Source organism: Tenrec ecaudatus, chromosome 10, assembly GCF_050624435.1.
Source record: "Tenrec ecaudatus isolate mTenEca1 chromosome 10, mTenEca1.hap1, whole genome shotgun sequence".
Lineage (NCBI taxonomy): Eukaryota > Metazoa > Chordata > Mammalia > Afrosoricida > Tenrecidae > Tenrec > Tenrec ecaudatus.
The window spans coordinates 122,761,969-122,777,434 of NC_134539.1; the positions used below are offsets into that span (position 1 = coordinate 122,761,969).

Sequence of the window (15,466 nt, forward strand, 5' to 3'; positions counted from 1 at the left end):
TCTTTTTATTAACAAAAGCAAACATCAAGCTACCATAAATATGTACAGCTCATGTCAACTGAAATACACTGCAGCTCTTAACTCCAATTGGTAAACATTCAAATACAAACCATGTGTACCATTACAAACCATGTGTACCATTAAGGGGACAGCTAAATACAGTAACTTAGGTTAACTTAAGCCTCTACATTCCATAGGTATTCTTGATATCCTTTTATATAGTTACTGTAACTTCCTTCTATTATACAACTAATCTCTTGTCAACTTCAGGATATTAAAAGTGAAGGGGTGATGCCTCCTTATGGGCATGGCCTTCTCATGAGGATTCTGAGAACTTCCTTTCTTCCTCCCCGGAAGCTAGATGCACTCTGTACCTACAGATTCCTGTTGACAGGTCACATGGAGCCAAACTGATGGCAGCCAAAGCCCTGGAGCTGGAAGAGCCATGTGGAGACCCACACGACTTTCCACCCACCTGTCTGTGACATCCTGCATCTGGCATTATTGTGAGTGGCTATGCGAGTCTCAAAAGGAATTTATGGACTACAGTTGGGCTTAAGGGATAACAGACTTGATCTGGACTGGGCTGGGCTGTTTCCTTAATACACAAATACTCTTTGACATGTAGCTCTTTCTTATAGGCATGTGTCAGTCCCTGGATTTGTTTCTCTAGTCAACAAGCCCTAACACACCTACCAAACTCAGGCATGGCCTCAGCACTTCAGAACACCAGCTCCTCAAAATGTTCCAGAAAAAAAGGCCTTAGGTCTAAATCAGTACTAGAAACTCTCATTCAACATTCTTTTAGTAGTCTAAGACATTACAAAGTAAAAAACATATTTAACCCAGAGATGTACATACAGGAACTTGTCAAATTTGTAGAAATACTACACTACTTATCAATGAAGAATTAGCTTTTAAATATACTAGCACCAAACCTACCTAAAAGCCTACATGTGGTACCTACATACCACATGTAACTACTATAAAGCATGCAAATGATAAGCCAGGCCAACAGATTGCCTATGCAACACATCAGCCATACAGTTTCAGAAAACAAATTTGTCACAGCTATCAGCTATCCTGCCTCCAATTAGGGATCTTCAGTGATTGTCCAAGTTGTACTGAATAGTTTTTAAGCAACTAACTAGTTATCTTTTCACCTCTTATCACACTGAGAAATTATTTCTTAGTTAAAAAAGGTTACTATACCGGTTTCGTTTTTCAACCTCAGCAACAAGCTCATCAGTAGAAAATTGACCTCTTACAACAAGAATCAAGTTTTTAATAACATCTTCAGAGCAATCAACATCGAGTAACCCTCCAATAACCACAGGAAGCCGACTTGGATTCACCTATGGCAAAAACAATTTTAAAAAGTCAAAGAAAGCCACTTAGCAAAGCAACCACCATCACTACCAGTTGCCACAGCTGATTCCAACACCTGGTGCCCAGGTTTCAGAGCAGACCTGTGTTCCTTAAGTTTTTCGATGGCTGCAATCTTTTGAGGTGGGCTCCGGATTCAAACTGGTGATTTGTCATTAGCTGAGCATTTAACCATTTGCACCAAGAGTAGTTTCCAGAAAACCAAAAACTAATTTCCATCTTTAGATACTTTTCTTTTTTTTTTTAGTTATTCAGTAAAAAGCTAAGAGCCTAAATTTTAACCTAGATCTAGATTAATTTATCCTGAAATTTAGCATAATTAATTAGTTCCTGTGACGGCTAGGGATTCTGTAAGCTAGATGAGTCAAATCTGTCAATTAAGTGGTAGCTTGATGGTCCCTCTTTGGGGAAGTGGTTTTTTTGGTCTAAGGGCAGATTGAGTAAAGTCAATTTCTCTCTGGCCCTCCCACCTTGCCGCTTGCTGGGATTTGAGGTCTGTCTCCATGGCTGTCCCACGTGGGCCATGCAACCTTGAGAGCTACTGGTGCCCTGCCATGCTTCCAATGACCTGGGATCCACACAACTCCAAATCCTGCTTCATCTTTCTGCATCACTGACCTACAGTTATGGGTCTGAGGAGACCCCGGTTAACATTGGATTTATATACGTGAGTTGGACTGAACTGGGACTCCACTCCTTCTTGATATTAAGTCCTTTCTGGTACATAGATGAGTGTCACTGGTTTGTTTCTCTACACAACCAGCTTAACACCATAACCTAAGCATTAGTCTAAAGCGGTATTTTTCAAAGTGGGCAATGCTGCTTAGAGGGAGAGGAGAAAGCCCTGGAATGATCCAGGGGCCTGCAAAAGTAGATACCTACATTTACCTGGATTATGGGTTATGATGCGAATGTTTTTGATAATCAGAGGTATGTCAAGTAATGTTTGTCCTGAAAAAGGAGTGGTAAGCCAATAAGTTTGAGAATGGGCGGTCTAAAGATTATCAATAAGCCCAAAGAAGGAAGTTTCAGAGGGACTGTACGAGAGTCTAATAAAAATACATTGAAGAAAAACTTAAAAAGAGGAGCTGATATCAAGGGGCTGAAGTAGATTTAGTTTTGAAAATGATGGCAACAGATGTCCAAGTTCGCTTACTGTGACTGACTTATGGATTGTTGTAGTATTGGTAAGAGTCCCCAATAAAATCACTTAAAAAAACTACCCTAAAATAATAAAATAAAACCACCTTTCTCCTTCTGGAGTTAATATGTAAAATGTCCAAGATCTTTATTTAAGATGGCTTTAAAAATGTGCTTTGGAGTGTTACTTACCTTCTGTACATATATCTCTATATATTTTTGAAGATTATTTCTATATAAATAAAGCACCAAATCATGGACGAAGTCAAATCGGTCACACACAATGATAAGTGGTAACTGGTCTGTTAGTTTTGCTTCCTAAAAACAAAAATATAAACATGAGTCTTAATTTTCTCTTTGTGTGAGCTATCAAATCTATGTAAAATATGAGAATTTACTCTATATTAGAGACCCCAACAGATTTCATAATGTGCTCATGTCCTTAGTTTCAGTAATTTAAACTAAGCCAACACTTGAGATTCACACAGCCAATTATCAGATTCTTCCTGTATACAACCTCTAGCCACTTAAACTTATCACCAAAGACAAATATATACAAATTAAGATTTGGAAGACACAATTTGCACTCAGCATGTAAAAGATCATTGTAAGACATTCATTAACAGTAAATCCCATTCTACATGATTTGCCTCATCACTCTGGCAGGTTACAAGTAATACAATGGTGATGGACATGAACTTATGAAAACATTCATAGGTGAGATCTTAAATTACCAATTGCGTCTATCATTATAATAAATATATTGATTATAGTTTTCATCTAAAATTCTTCCTAAAGACAAAGCATTAAACTTAATAACTTTATAAACAGTCCTCCTATTAAAAGAAAACTTATTTTTAATCTGTTTATTTTATAGCTTTCCTGGTCATTTATAGCTTCCAACTTTAAAGTTTCATTTTCCTTACAAAGCAACTGGTTAAATATTATATTAAAGGTATAGCTAAGTTAAATAATGAACAAAATTCATTGACCTTAAGAATACAAAGCTAGGTATCTTTAAACTTTTACTACTATTCACTACAACACAGAAAGTTCTCTAAAATTTACTACATGTGTAATAAAACTTCATTAATTAGGCTTAAGCTTAATGTATTTCGTGAATTATACACGATTCATAATTAGCCATAGTCAGCTACATTTGTGAGAGACACAACTCTATGACCTTTTTACAATAGAGATTTCTTAAAATGATACTCAGGGCAAGCTTGAGCTTAGTCTTCAAAGGCAGCCTAAAAGATATTCCAAAACAACACTGATGGTTGACACCCCTAACCTATTATTACTACTACAATTCTCCTCAGAGTTAAAATTAAAGAAGAGCAATTCCTTTGAGATGGTTTTTAAATTTATTCTTTTGAACAGATGGTCTTTCTCAAGTATTTACCAGTTTCCTTCCCCATTTCAGAGAAAACCACAAAGTAATAAGTTTAGAAGAAATAACCCAGACACAATTTCAGAATGCTAAGAATTTCACATTTGGGGAAAAGACATTTGAAACTATGCAAAATGGATCTTTAATCCAACCAGAAAAAGCACTTACCTTCAGAAAATTCTTCACTCGTTCAGGATCATAGCAGTTGCTTTCTCTGCAGATTCTTTCTACTTCTTTGATCTGCCCAGTTTTACAAGCTGCCTGAATATATTTAAAGTGCACATCTGGATCCTGACTAAAGTTAACAATGGACCCCAGAAAGTAGAAGAGACCTTAAAAAACCAAATAATTGCAATTAAGTATAGGTACACCTCTGAGCATAACAGAACTGAAAAATACTTAAGTCCCTAAAATGCTATTATGCTCCCAGAACAAATCTGAATACTAGCCAGCATATTAAAAGTTAATTGCTTGCTCAGAAATTTGAGTCAAAACTAATTAATACAGGAACTAGTTCAATAAAATTGATTTGTATTTTAACCCCAGCTCAGTGTATTTTAAGAGTTGCAAAAGAATTAGTAGAGGCTTCTCAAGAGCATAGCTTATCAATACATTAAACTTTTTAAAAATCATTTTATTGGGGGCTCCTACAACTCTTTATCACAATCCATACATCCATCCATCATGTCAGCACATTTGTACAATTAGTGCCATAAGCTTTCTCAAAACATTTGCTTTCTAGGTGAGCCCTTGGTATCAGCTCATTTTTGCGCCCACCCCCTCACAAACCCTTGATAATTTATAAATTATTTTGTCATTTCTTATACTGTCCAACATCTCCCTTCACCCTCTTTTCTGTTGTCCATCCCCCAGGAGGGGATTTTATGTAGGTCCTTGTTAATGGTTCCCCCATTCTACCCCACCTTTCCCTTACCCTCCTGGTATTGTTACTTTCATTATTGGTCCTGAGGGGTTTATATGTCGTCCTGGATTCCCTGTGTTTCCAGTTCTTGTCTGTACTAGTGTAGATCCATCCTCTGGTCTAGCTGGATTTGTAAGGTAGAATTGGGATCATGATAGTGGTGGGGAGGAATCATTAAAGAACTAGAGGAAAGTTGTATTTTTCATTGTTGCTACACTGCACCCTAACTGGCTCGTCTCCTCCGTGATCCTTCTGTAAAGGGATTTCCAGTTGCCTATAGATGGACTTTTTATCTCCACCCTGCACTCCCCCTCATTCACAATATGATTTTCTGTTCTTTAGTCCCTGATGCCTGATCCCATCGACAACTCGTGATCACACAGGCTGGTGTGCTTCTTCCATGTGGACTTTCTTGCTTCTCAGCTAGATGGCCGCTTGTTTACCTTCAAGTCTTTAAGACCCCAGACGCTCTATCTTTTGATAGCCAGGCACCATCAGTTTCTTCACCACATTTGCTTATGTACTCGCTTTGTCTTCAGCGATTGTGTCGGGGGGTGGGGGTGGGGTGGGCATCATGGAATGCCAGGTTAATAGAACCAAGTGTTCTTGCATTGAGGGAGCACTTGAGTGGAGGCCCAATGCCCATCTGCTACCTTAATACTAAACCTGTAAACATATGCGCATAGATCTATTTCCCCATCGTCATATATAATTATATTTACATTATGTCCATGCCTACATTTAGACATCTATAAATGCCCTTTGCCTCCTAGTTCTTTCCCCTATTTCCTTTTACTTTCCTCTTGTCCCACTATTATGTTCAGCCTTCATTTGGGTTTCAGTAATTCCTCTCAGTTACATTGCCCTCGATAAGGCCTCCTACACCCTCCTTGCCATTGAGTTTAGATAACTTGTTGTTCCCTTGTCCCTGAGTTTGTTAACACCCACTTCCTTTCCCCTCCTCTCCCCCTGTCTCGTGTCCTCCCAGAATTGCCATCCCTGTTGTTTTCTCCTCTGGACTGTTTATCCTGCCTATCTTATCTAGATAGACATGCAGAGACAATAATATGCACAAAAACAAGACAAAACAAAGCAACAAATGAAAACAAAATAACAACTACATAAAACTTATGAGAAATTTTAAACAAAGTCCCATATACCAGCTGTTCTTTCCACATGCAGTTAATAAAATACATACAAAAAGCAGCTAGCAAAAGTATTTAATGCTGTTCTGTCCAATTAAACTTTCTACAATGATGAAAATGTTCTATATCTGCATTGTTCAATACTGTAGCCAACCACAAGAGGATATTGAGTATTTGAATTGTGCTGAGATGACTGAAGTAAAAAGTCAATACTTAATTTTATACACCTTAAATTTAATATCCATTGTAGAACTTCTGTCCTTGCTGTCTAGATCACTACCACAAAGAAAAGGGGTTAAAAAGGTAATTGGGGACCAGACCAGAATTTTGGCTAATGCGTCACCCTGCAGTGCTGTGTATGGCAGTGGTTCTCAACGCGGGGGACACTTAGCAACGCCTGGATGCATAACTAGGGGAGCTGGTGTCTGGTACTACTAAACATTTAGATGAGGGATGCAGGAATGCTGCTGGGTACCCCATAACACACAGGAAAGCACCAGCCCACAACAAAGATTTATTCAGCCCAATGTCTGGTGCCAAGGTTGAGAAACTGCTGTAGACACAAAATGTCCTTGATTAGAAAACACTTGTCATTATAGAATCAGATAATACAAGCATGAAATGTTATTATACCTATATTTTGATTTCATCTTATAGTTATATTCTAATTGTGTATATTAAAAGCCTGTCTTAAATCCACTTATAAAATGGAGAGTCTTACTCACTACGTATCCCCTTGGACCTGACACAAAAGGTCCTTGACACCATTTACTAAATAATAAAGTTAAAATGTTTCACAAAATCAAACATTTTGCAAAGACAGAGTTTTTAATAACTTGTACTCACACAAGTCGACCCTGCTAGGTTATTTCAACTAATTAAAGTAAGCAGCACCTCCCAATTACCTTCAAAACTCTTGAATGATTCAAAAAGTTCAATCAGAGATTGCGTTGACAGCTGTTCATGATACTTAGAAGCCACCTGAACACAGATCTGCAAATTCTGACGAATATTGGCAGACAGCATGGCCCTGAGGCATTCTAGGGAGTCTTCTACTGATAAGGATCCAAAGTAATTCACTAGCCACTAGAAGACAAAATAAGCAATATGCAAAACAATTAGTCTCTTGGTAATGTCAAATTACCACCATCCAGTATCACAAACACATCTTCAGCATACCATTTAACTGCTGTCATTTGTTAGGCAAGAGGCTAACATACCTCAGGGTTAAGCAGATGGGTGTGCACAACCGCACGCTTGATGTCATACAAGTCGGTGAAGTGCTCCAGTGCTCGCTGCAGCAGGCCAGCCTTTTCACACAGCTGAGCGATGTGCGCCCGGTCATAATGTGTGAACATCTGATTGCCTAGAATGGCATCTGCCACCTATAAAACCACAAACCGATTGAGTTCAATTCTGCACCCAATCAGTAATTCTACATTCAAATCACATACTTAAAATTCAACTGTGAGAGAGAGAATTATTTCTGAATGAGGAATTGGTGTATCAATAGTTTCAAATAACTAAGAATTTTAGAAACGGTGACTAAGTGCTAAAGCATTCTTGGAAACATGTTTTACAAAGCATGAGAAACATACTTGAGGCGCATGCATAAGGTTCATCTCAAGCAACCGGGTCTGTAGTGGACCTTCAGATGGGCGATTGTTCTTCAGGGCATCAAGCAAAAATGCAGTGCACTGCTGAATTAGATTGTACTCCATAAAGACGTCCACAATCTACAGTAAAAATATTTAAAAGAAAATTATTCAAAGATGTTTAAACTACCTCATAATAATGCTGGCAATACATAAATGAAATAGATATCATACTATTCATTCATCTGTAGCTTGTTTTTTTTTTAAGAAACTTCAGAGTTGGTCATGTAGCTAGAACTCTTAATTCCTCAAAACGAAAGTTGGGTTAAAGTAGTTTCCCATTCTCCATTTGAATAAAAGCCTACAAAATATTATTTGATTATCTTTACCTGTGTGATATCAGCAAGAGGCTCTTCATCCTGAACCAACATCTGAGCAAATTGTTGACCCTGGTCAGGACTGATCCGCATTACATTTCTCAGGAGAAAGATCCAATCAGGAGTATATCCAACCTACAAATAGTCAAAAACTTAAAGAGAGTCACCTGTCAAATTCCTTCTGTCCTTCTTAGCATTTAATAGTTTGTCCTAAAACCAAATCTCACCAATTTAAAACTACTGGTAAAAGCACAAACTGAATTTCAATTAAGAAGCTTGATCTGACTTTGGTTTCTATTAGGCAGAGCTATTTGAACAAATCGCTGACATTTCCACTTTTCATCTCCTCGGTGTAACATCCATTATCTTAAAATCTGTAAGCCAGGCAAGAGTAATTGTTTTAGCAAGTGTGAATTCTACATGTGTGAGCTAATATAGACTTCTTAAATTTTTCCAAGGCGGTCAAAATATAAGAAAAACACTATTAAAGTCAACAAGAGTTGTTAAGCCTAATTATTTTCTTAATACTTTAATAAATTTACATGAGAAGTTGTTTTGTTGAACTCACTTTTTTAGCATATAAGACAATCTTCTGGACCTGACCCGTTTCTGCAAAGCACTGAATCACTTTATTTGGGACATTAGCCCTCAGGTACACACTAAGTGCCAATGTAGGATCCACAGATTTCACAAGGTCACCTAGTTCTTCAGAACACTCCAGCTGTCAAAAGGAAAAAATGATACTGCTTAATGATCCAGGCAGGAACTGTTTTAAAAAAAAAAAGTTGTTTTTTTAAAAAAGATACTAATTCCACTATAAACAATAGTAAAACAATAGGTATTTAATCATTTATTTTCTCCAGGATAGATTACAAATAAACAAGTAGGAGTTATGTGTGGCAAAGAGTCTAATCAGCAATGCCTTGGTAAAATTCTCCACACATTCCAAAATTCAACAAAGATAAAAAACCCACCAAAACAGAGCTATTACCAATTAATTTTTTAGAATTGTAAATCATTTATTTAAAACACAATCATTTCTTGATTATGGCAACGTATGCACAAATGTGCTTGATACAATTGATGTATGGAGTGATATAAAAGCTCCCAATAAAATGATTTATTAAACAAAAAAAACACCCCCACAATCATTTCCTTCTAACTACCATGAAAATTCAGATATCAATCAGACTCAGAGTCCCAATTTTTAAAAAATGTTACATCAAAAACTTACTGTAACATTATCAAGTGAAAATGTGATTTTGAAGGTGGCAGATAGAGTGAAACTTGTATGACTGAAAGATATAAGTCCCATGATCTTTTTGGCTTTCAGATTTAATGGTCTGAGACAGGACATTCTAATTTAACAAAATGAAGAACTGATAAAATTTTAAGAATAGTCAGGTGCTACACACAAATAACCTGTTATTAATAAGCCAGGTCCCCAATCTGGAAAACAGCTTCCTTAAGCGTTCTGGCTTTATATACTAGAGTTGATTTTCTACTTTTAAAGGGTACTGCAAAGAAGAGACCTCATAATGTGGTAAGAAATAAAAAGTCTTATCAAGAGTCTAAAGAGTGATCAGTACGCCCTTTCTCATAAATCAGTAACATTAACTGCTTACAAAAAAATTTTTTTAATGAGCCCATAAAAGCAGCCCTCTGTTAGACAATTACCTTGGCTGTTCCCATCCTTCCATAGCTTAAACAACTAAGATGAACATGAAAAATCACTACCTATAGTGCTTTAAACAGCACTGTCTCCGTTCTTGACAACACTTGAATACACCGGCCAGTCAAACCTTTTCAACCTTTGTGGACAAGGGGTTTTTATAGTGATATGAAAAAAACCAGCTGGGAAGGTGAGGGGGGAAGGGGGAACAGATCACAAGGATCTACATATAACCTCCTGCCTTGGGAAGGAACAGCGGAGAAGTGGGTGAAGGGCGACATCAGATGATGTAAGATGTGACAAAATAATAATAATTTATAAATTATCAAGGGTTGGTGGGAGAGGGGGAGCAAAGACAGAGGGGAAAATGAGGAGTTGATACCAAGGGCTCAAGTAGAAAGCAAATGTTTTGAGAATGATGAGGGAAATAAATGTACAAAAGTGCTTGACACAATGGATGGATGGATGGATTTTGATAAGAGTTGTACAAGCACCAAATAAAATGATTTAAAAAGAAACAAAATCAGTTAGCACTAATGAGTTGCTTGGACTTATTTGTTACCTTACAAATAAGGAGGGCATCTCATAAGACACTCTACACAACATAGTACCAAAAGATCTTATGTGCAGGGAGGGGGAAAAATGAGGAGCTGATGCAAGGGGCTCAAGTAGAAAGCAAATGTTTTGAAAATGATGATGGAAACATGTTACAAATGTGCTTGACACAATGGATGTATGGATTGTGATAAAAGTTGTACGAGCCCCAATAAAATAATTTTAAAAAAGAGCTAATGTGCAAAAGAAAGTAAGAACCAAGTGAAAGAAAAAAAAGGACCAAGTGAATACAAAAAGGCAGAGATAAACAAACAGCCACCTATCTCAGAAGCAACAAAGCCCACATGGAAAAAGCACACCAACCTGTGCGATCAGGAGGTGTAGATGAGATCAGGTATCAGGCATCAAAGACACAAAACCAACCAACCAAACAAAAAGCCTATCAATGGAGATGAGGGGGAGGACAGAGTGGAAACGCAAAGCCCATCAGTAGTCAAGTGGACACCTCCTGTCAGAGTGACCACAAGGAAGAGCAGAACCAGCCAGGGTGCAGTAAAGCACCAATGAATATACAACTTTCCTCTAGCTCTTTAATGCTTCTCCCTCTCACCCCACCCCGGCCACTGCCCCCATGACCCCACTTCCAGCTTACAAATCTGGCCAGACCAGAACATGGACACTGGTACGGGCAAGAGCTCGCAACACAGGAATCCAGGACAGATAACCCAATGAGGGGAGCAGCGGTACTCGGAGAGTAAGGGTAAGGTGGGGTGGGGATTAAGGGGGAACTGATCACAATGATGGCATACACTTGTGTAAGACAAGGGGAAAACAACAGAAAAAAATTTTATAAATTATCAAGGGAAGGTGGGGGAGGTAGGGGGTAAAATGAGAAGCTGATGCCAGCGGCTCAAGTAGAAAGAAAATGTTTTGAAAAAGATGATGACCTATGTACAGATGTGTTCGACAAAATGGATATATGTATGGAATGTGATAAGAGCTGTAAAAGCCACCAATAAAATAAAATTTTAATTTTTGTTTAAAGGCAGCACATGGAGTAAAAGGCAGAGTGATTCCTACTTAAAAGAATTTCCAGACACTGAATTAAATAGTTCTCCAGGTAATACAATTAATATTTTGTGACCCCCACATTGGCAAACAGCACTTCACTAGAGTCCTACTGTCTTGTTAACACAAGTGTAACTCAACAGTTTACCTAAAAATGTTTTCTGGGGAGGGAGGGGAAAAAATAAAAGAGGACCTGATGCAGAGGGCTTAAGTGGAGAGCAAATGCTTTGAAAATGATTAGGGCAAAGAATGCACAGATGTGCTTTATACAATTGATGTATGTATGTGCATGGATTGTGATAAGAGTTGTATGAGCCCCTAATAAAATGTTTTAAAAAAATGTTTTCTGACACATATAAACATGCTTACCAGCAGCAAATACCCCAATTTTGAGGACACTTTGGAAATTCTAGAAGATAAAACACTTGTATGGTTGACTATGTGCAGATCAAGCATGGGATATGGGAATACAGTCCTATGTCCACAGGAGTGCCTCAAGTATGAGCCCACACTGAAACAATTGTTCCTAAAGCAAAAGGGTGGCAAAAATAAACAGAAAAAATGCCCACCTTAATGTGCCATTAAAATAAATTTCCAAAGGTAGGTGTGTTTATATAGTTCACTTAATTATCTGTTCCTAGAACAGAAAATGGATATACTATTTAACAGATACTTGTTGGTGTAGTATCGCTAGGCTTGCTTTGTAGCTTACTAACCTGTTATTTAATCCATTAAAGCAAGAGCATGTTGATAAGTTAATCTACCTTATTTTAAAAAATATATATATTTATGTTTTTACCTTATCTTCTTTTAACCATTTTTCTAAAAGCTGTTTTCGCCCTTGCTGAAGTACAGGCCTACACAGTTCCAAGGATTCATATTTGTTCAGTTGGCCCTGGTCCAAAAGAATTCCAAAGTATTGGAGCAGAGGAGAAGTTTGACCTGGCTGGGCTGGAACACTCTGGAACCGTCGGATGGTGTCTGGGGTACGGAGAATGCCCTTTAAGAAAGTAAAAATTTAAAAATTCTTCAGATCATCCAAACATCAAACTAATAATGCCTCTTAAGTGAATCTTAGAGGCATGATCTCATCCACTCACACCAAATTTCCATCTCCATCTGTAGTAACAATTATGTCAGTCTGTCACGGCTTTGGTCCAATGTTATGAGATTACTCATAATCAGAAATATACCAAATATGTTAATTTGTAAGAGAATACATATATTCATTATAATCATAGAGTACTTAATAAGCTCGTAACTAAAGTTTACATTTTGTAGAGGTTTCATAATTAACACTGGTTAGAAATAGGTTATCAATTCAGTACAATGGTGATCAGAATAAATCCAATTCCATTTCAGGCAAATCTACCTACCAAATATGTTGGAAAGGATCTGTGTGTTCTCCAAATTGCGGAAATACAATCTGCAGTTCGCATTTATAGAAGCCCAACAGTTTCATACCAAAGTAACCGAGCATCAGTGTTATCGTGGTTACAAATATCCTTCCAACACTCTGAATTTTAAAAGGCTAACCAAATCCAGAGGCACATCATATCTTACTAAAGCAATTGATAACCCAAAAGACACTGCTGTGGAATGCTGGTTCCTCTTCTAGCCGTATTAGAAATGGAGCTTTAAAATAATTAATTAAAGATACATTTTAAAATAATAAAAACAAAGAAATGGAGGTTAAACATTAAGCCACTCATAGAAAATTGATTTTCTTAACTGTTTGTTTACCTTTGGTGCATTAGCAGCCACCTTTGCTGCCTCAGAGTAATTTCCTTGGGCAAACAGAGCATTAAATTTCCGGGCAAAGAGTTCTTCTGCCCCAGCTAAGTTGTTACGCACAGCCATTCTGAGGGCCAAATCAGGATTTTGTAGGACATTGGTGATATAAGGAATTATGTTTTCTTCTTCCACACATACTGATAGAACCTATAATTCAAAGATCAATGAATTGTTGCAATGCATTTACTTGAATATAAAGAAAATAAATCTGTTTAAAGCAAATAATATTACTTAAGGTAATTAAACTGTCAAATTATGAAAGTTAAGCTATAAAAAGAGAAAAGGCTAGGACAAAGAAGAGATTTAAAAATGAAATACCGATACCAGGAGGGTGGAGGGAAGGTAAGGGAGAGAGGGGGAACAGATTACAAGGATGTACATATAACCTCCTCCCTGGGGGACAGACAGTGGAGAAGTGGGTGAAGGGAGATGTTGGATGGCGTAAGATATGACAAAATAATAATAATTTATAAATTATCAAGGGTTCATGGGGGAGGGGGGAGTCAAGAAGGAGGGGGAAAATGAGGAGCTGATACTGAGGGCTCAAGTAGAAAGCAAATGCTTTGAGAATGATGATGGCAACCAATGTACAAATGTGCTTGACACAATGAATGGATGTCTGGATTGTGATAGCAATTGTACGAGCCTCCCAAAAAATGATCTTAAAAAAGTGAAATACCATAGGGTGTTAAACCACTTTGTGTTTTTCAAAAATATGGCCATTATGTTATGTAAAATTCTGTATTTCATGCTGTTCGAGCTCCAACTGTTCTGCTGCTACTAGCCATCCATTCATTCCTAATGTGATCAAAATAAAAACTGAATCTCACTGCCATAGAGTTGATTTTGACTCAGAGAGATCAGAGTAGAATTACTCCTGTGGGTTTCCAAGATTGTAACTCTTTATGGGAGTAAAAGCCTCATCTTTCTCCCTTGGAACAGCTGGTGGTTTCACCTGATGACCTTGCAGTTTATAGAACTCTGAAAACTCCATAAGGCTTAGAGATACTGAAGAAATGAAAGCTAGAAACCTGAGGAGGTATAAAATCAAAATAAAGCATAGGGGCTCACCTAGATGAAGTTCAAGTAACACTGCTTTAAACACTAGGATTTCTCTACAATAAATTTTCAATAACTTAGTTATGTTTACCTTTCTCACACACTAAGCTGATTCTGACACATAGCAACCCTATAGGACAGGGCAGAAATGCCTCTGTAGGTTTCTAGGAGGGCAGGAGAAAACCTGCTCTTTCTCCCTTGAAGAAGCTGGTGGGTTCCAACTGCTGGCCCAGCCATTAGCAGCCCAACTCATAACCCACTATGCCACCAGGTCTTTTCAATCATCTAGGCGCTGGATCATACACTAAGTATGGGCAAGTACCCCTGAATGACGCAATCCCTTGCATCATTGAAATGCTTACCATACAGCCCTGATGATACTGGAAGAACTACTAGACACATAGTAAGAAGAGGACAAGGCATGACTATTATCAAGAAGAATGGGGCACCACTTTAGAACTCAATAACCAAACATATCTTCAATCCCACCTTTAAATGAACCCTTACCTCTTTATTGTTCCCATCAATGTAGGTAACTTCCCAGGCACCCTGCAATAACTACGATAACACATCATCTTTCCAGTGGCAAATATGTGGCAATACTGAACTGAGGGTAGGAATGTAAGAGTGACTACCTGACTTGTCATTTCCAATATGGCTCAGAAATTCTGGGGAAAACTTCAACTGTTTTTTAATTCTGTTTTCAAATAACTTTTTTGAAGCCACCTCACACAAGAAAAAAAGAGAATGTATTCATACTTCTCTATTTCCAGGTATATATTATTGTATTATTGTCTGACAGTAATTTTTACTTAATTATTAATTTAGAATTCAAGGTTTCCTTACTTGTCCTTTTCTGTTGACGCCAATTATTCCAGCTGTGGCTTCATGAGGTGCTGTCACAAAGATTGTTTCTCCACTGATTCTATTCATGTAAATGCAGGTACCAGTCTCAAGATCATAGAGGTGGATATAGCCGTACTTAGTAATCAAGAACACTACATCATGTTTTTCACTGATCTGTTCAAATAAAACCAGCATTTCATTAAAATAATGAACCTACAAATAGTATAAATAAGAATATTTATTTAGAGTAATTCTATTTTAAAGATGGCAAAATTCTAAAATGCTTGACAAAGGACTTTAAAAAAAGTTAAACATTAGTACTTAGAGTGTACCATATTTAAAGATGGAACAGTCTAAGCTATTAATAGAAAACATCAGAACATAAATGAGTCACGGCATGAATTGACCTGGAGAACATTATTGTGAATTAGTGAATTATCAAAGGCAAGTATTGTATGACACCACTGTTATAAAAGAAGGGGGGAAAAAACAACAAAGACGTCTATACAAAGGG

General features: G+C 37.4%; 1 protein-coding gene across 2 annotated transcripts in view; it reads right to left on the reverse strand.

Moving 5' to 3' along the window:
- CLTC (clathrin heavy chain) overlaps positions 1–15,466 on the reverse strand; it is a 64,132-nt gene that overhangs the window by 15,939 nt on the left and 32,727 nt on the right. For both annotated transcript variants that reach the window (XM_075561506.1, XM_075561507.1), the window contains exons 6-16: positions 14,953–15,126; positions 12,997–13,194; positions 12,053–12,253; positions 8,527–8,679; positions 7,971–8,093; positions 7,585–7,722; positions 7,207–7,371; positions 6,892–7,072; positions 4,088–4,251; positions 2,719–2,844; positions 1,213–1,355 (exon numbers count right to left, since the gene is read on the reverse strand). In XM_075561506.1, the coding sequence (XP_075417621.1) occupies positions 1,213–1,355; positions 2,719–2,844; positions 4,088–4,251; positions 6,892–7,072; positions 7,207–7,371; positions 7,585–7,722; positions 7,971–8,093; positions 8,527–8,679; positions 12,053–12,253; positions 12,997–13,194; positions 14,953–15,126 (1,766 nt within the window). The remainder of the gene's footprint in view (positions 1–1,212; positions 1,356–2,718; positions 2,845–4,087; positions 4,252–6,891; positions 7,073–7,206; positions 7,372–7,584; positions 7,723–7,970; positions 8,094–8,526; positions 8,680–12,052; positions 12,254–12,996; positions 13,195–14,952; positions 15,127–15,466) is intronic.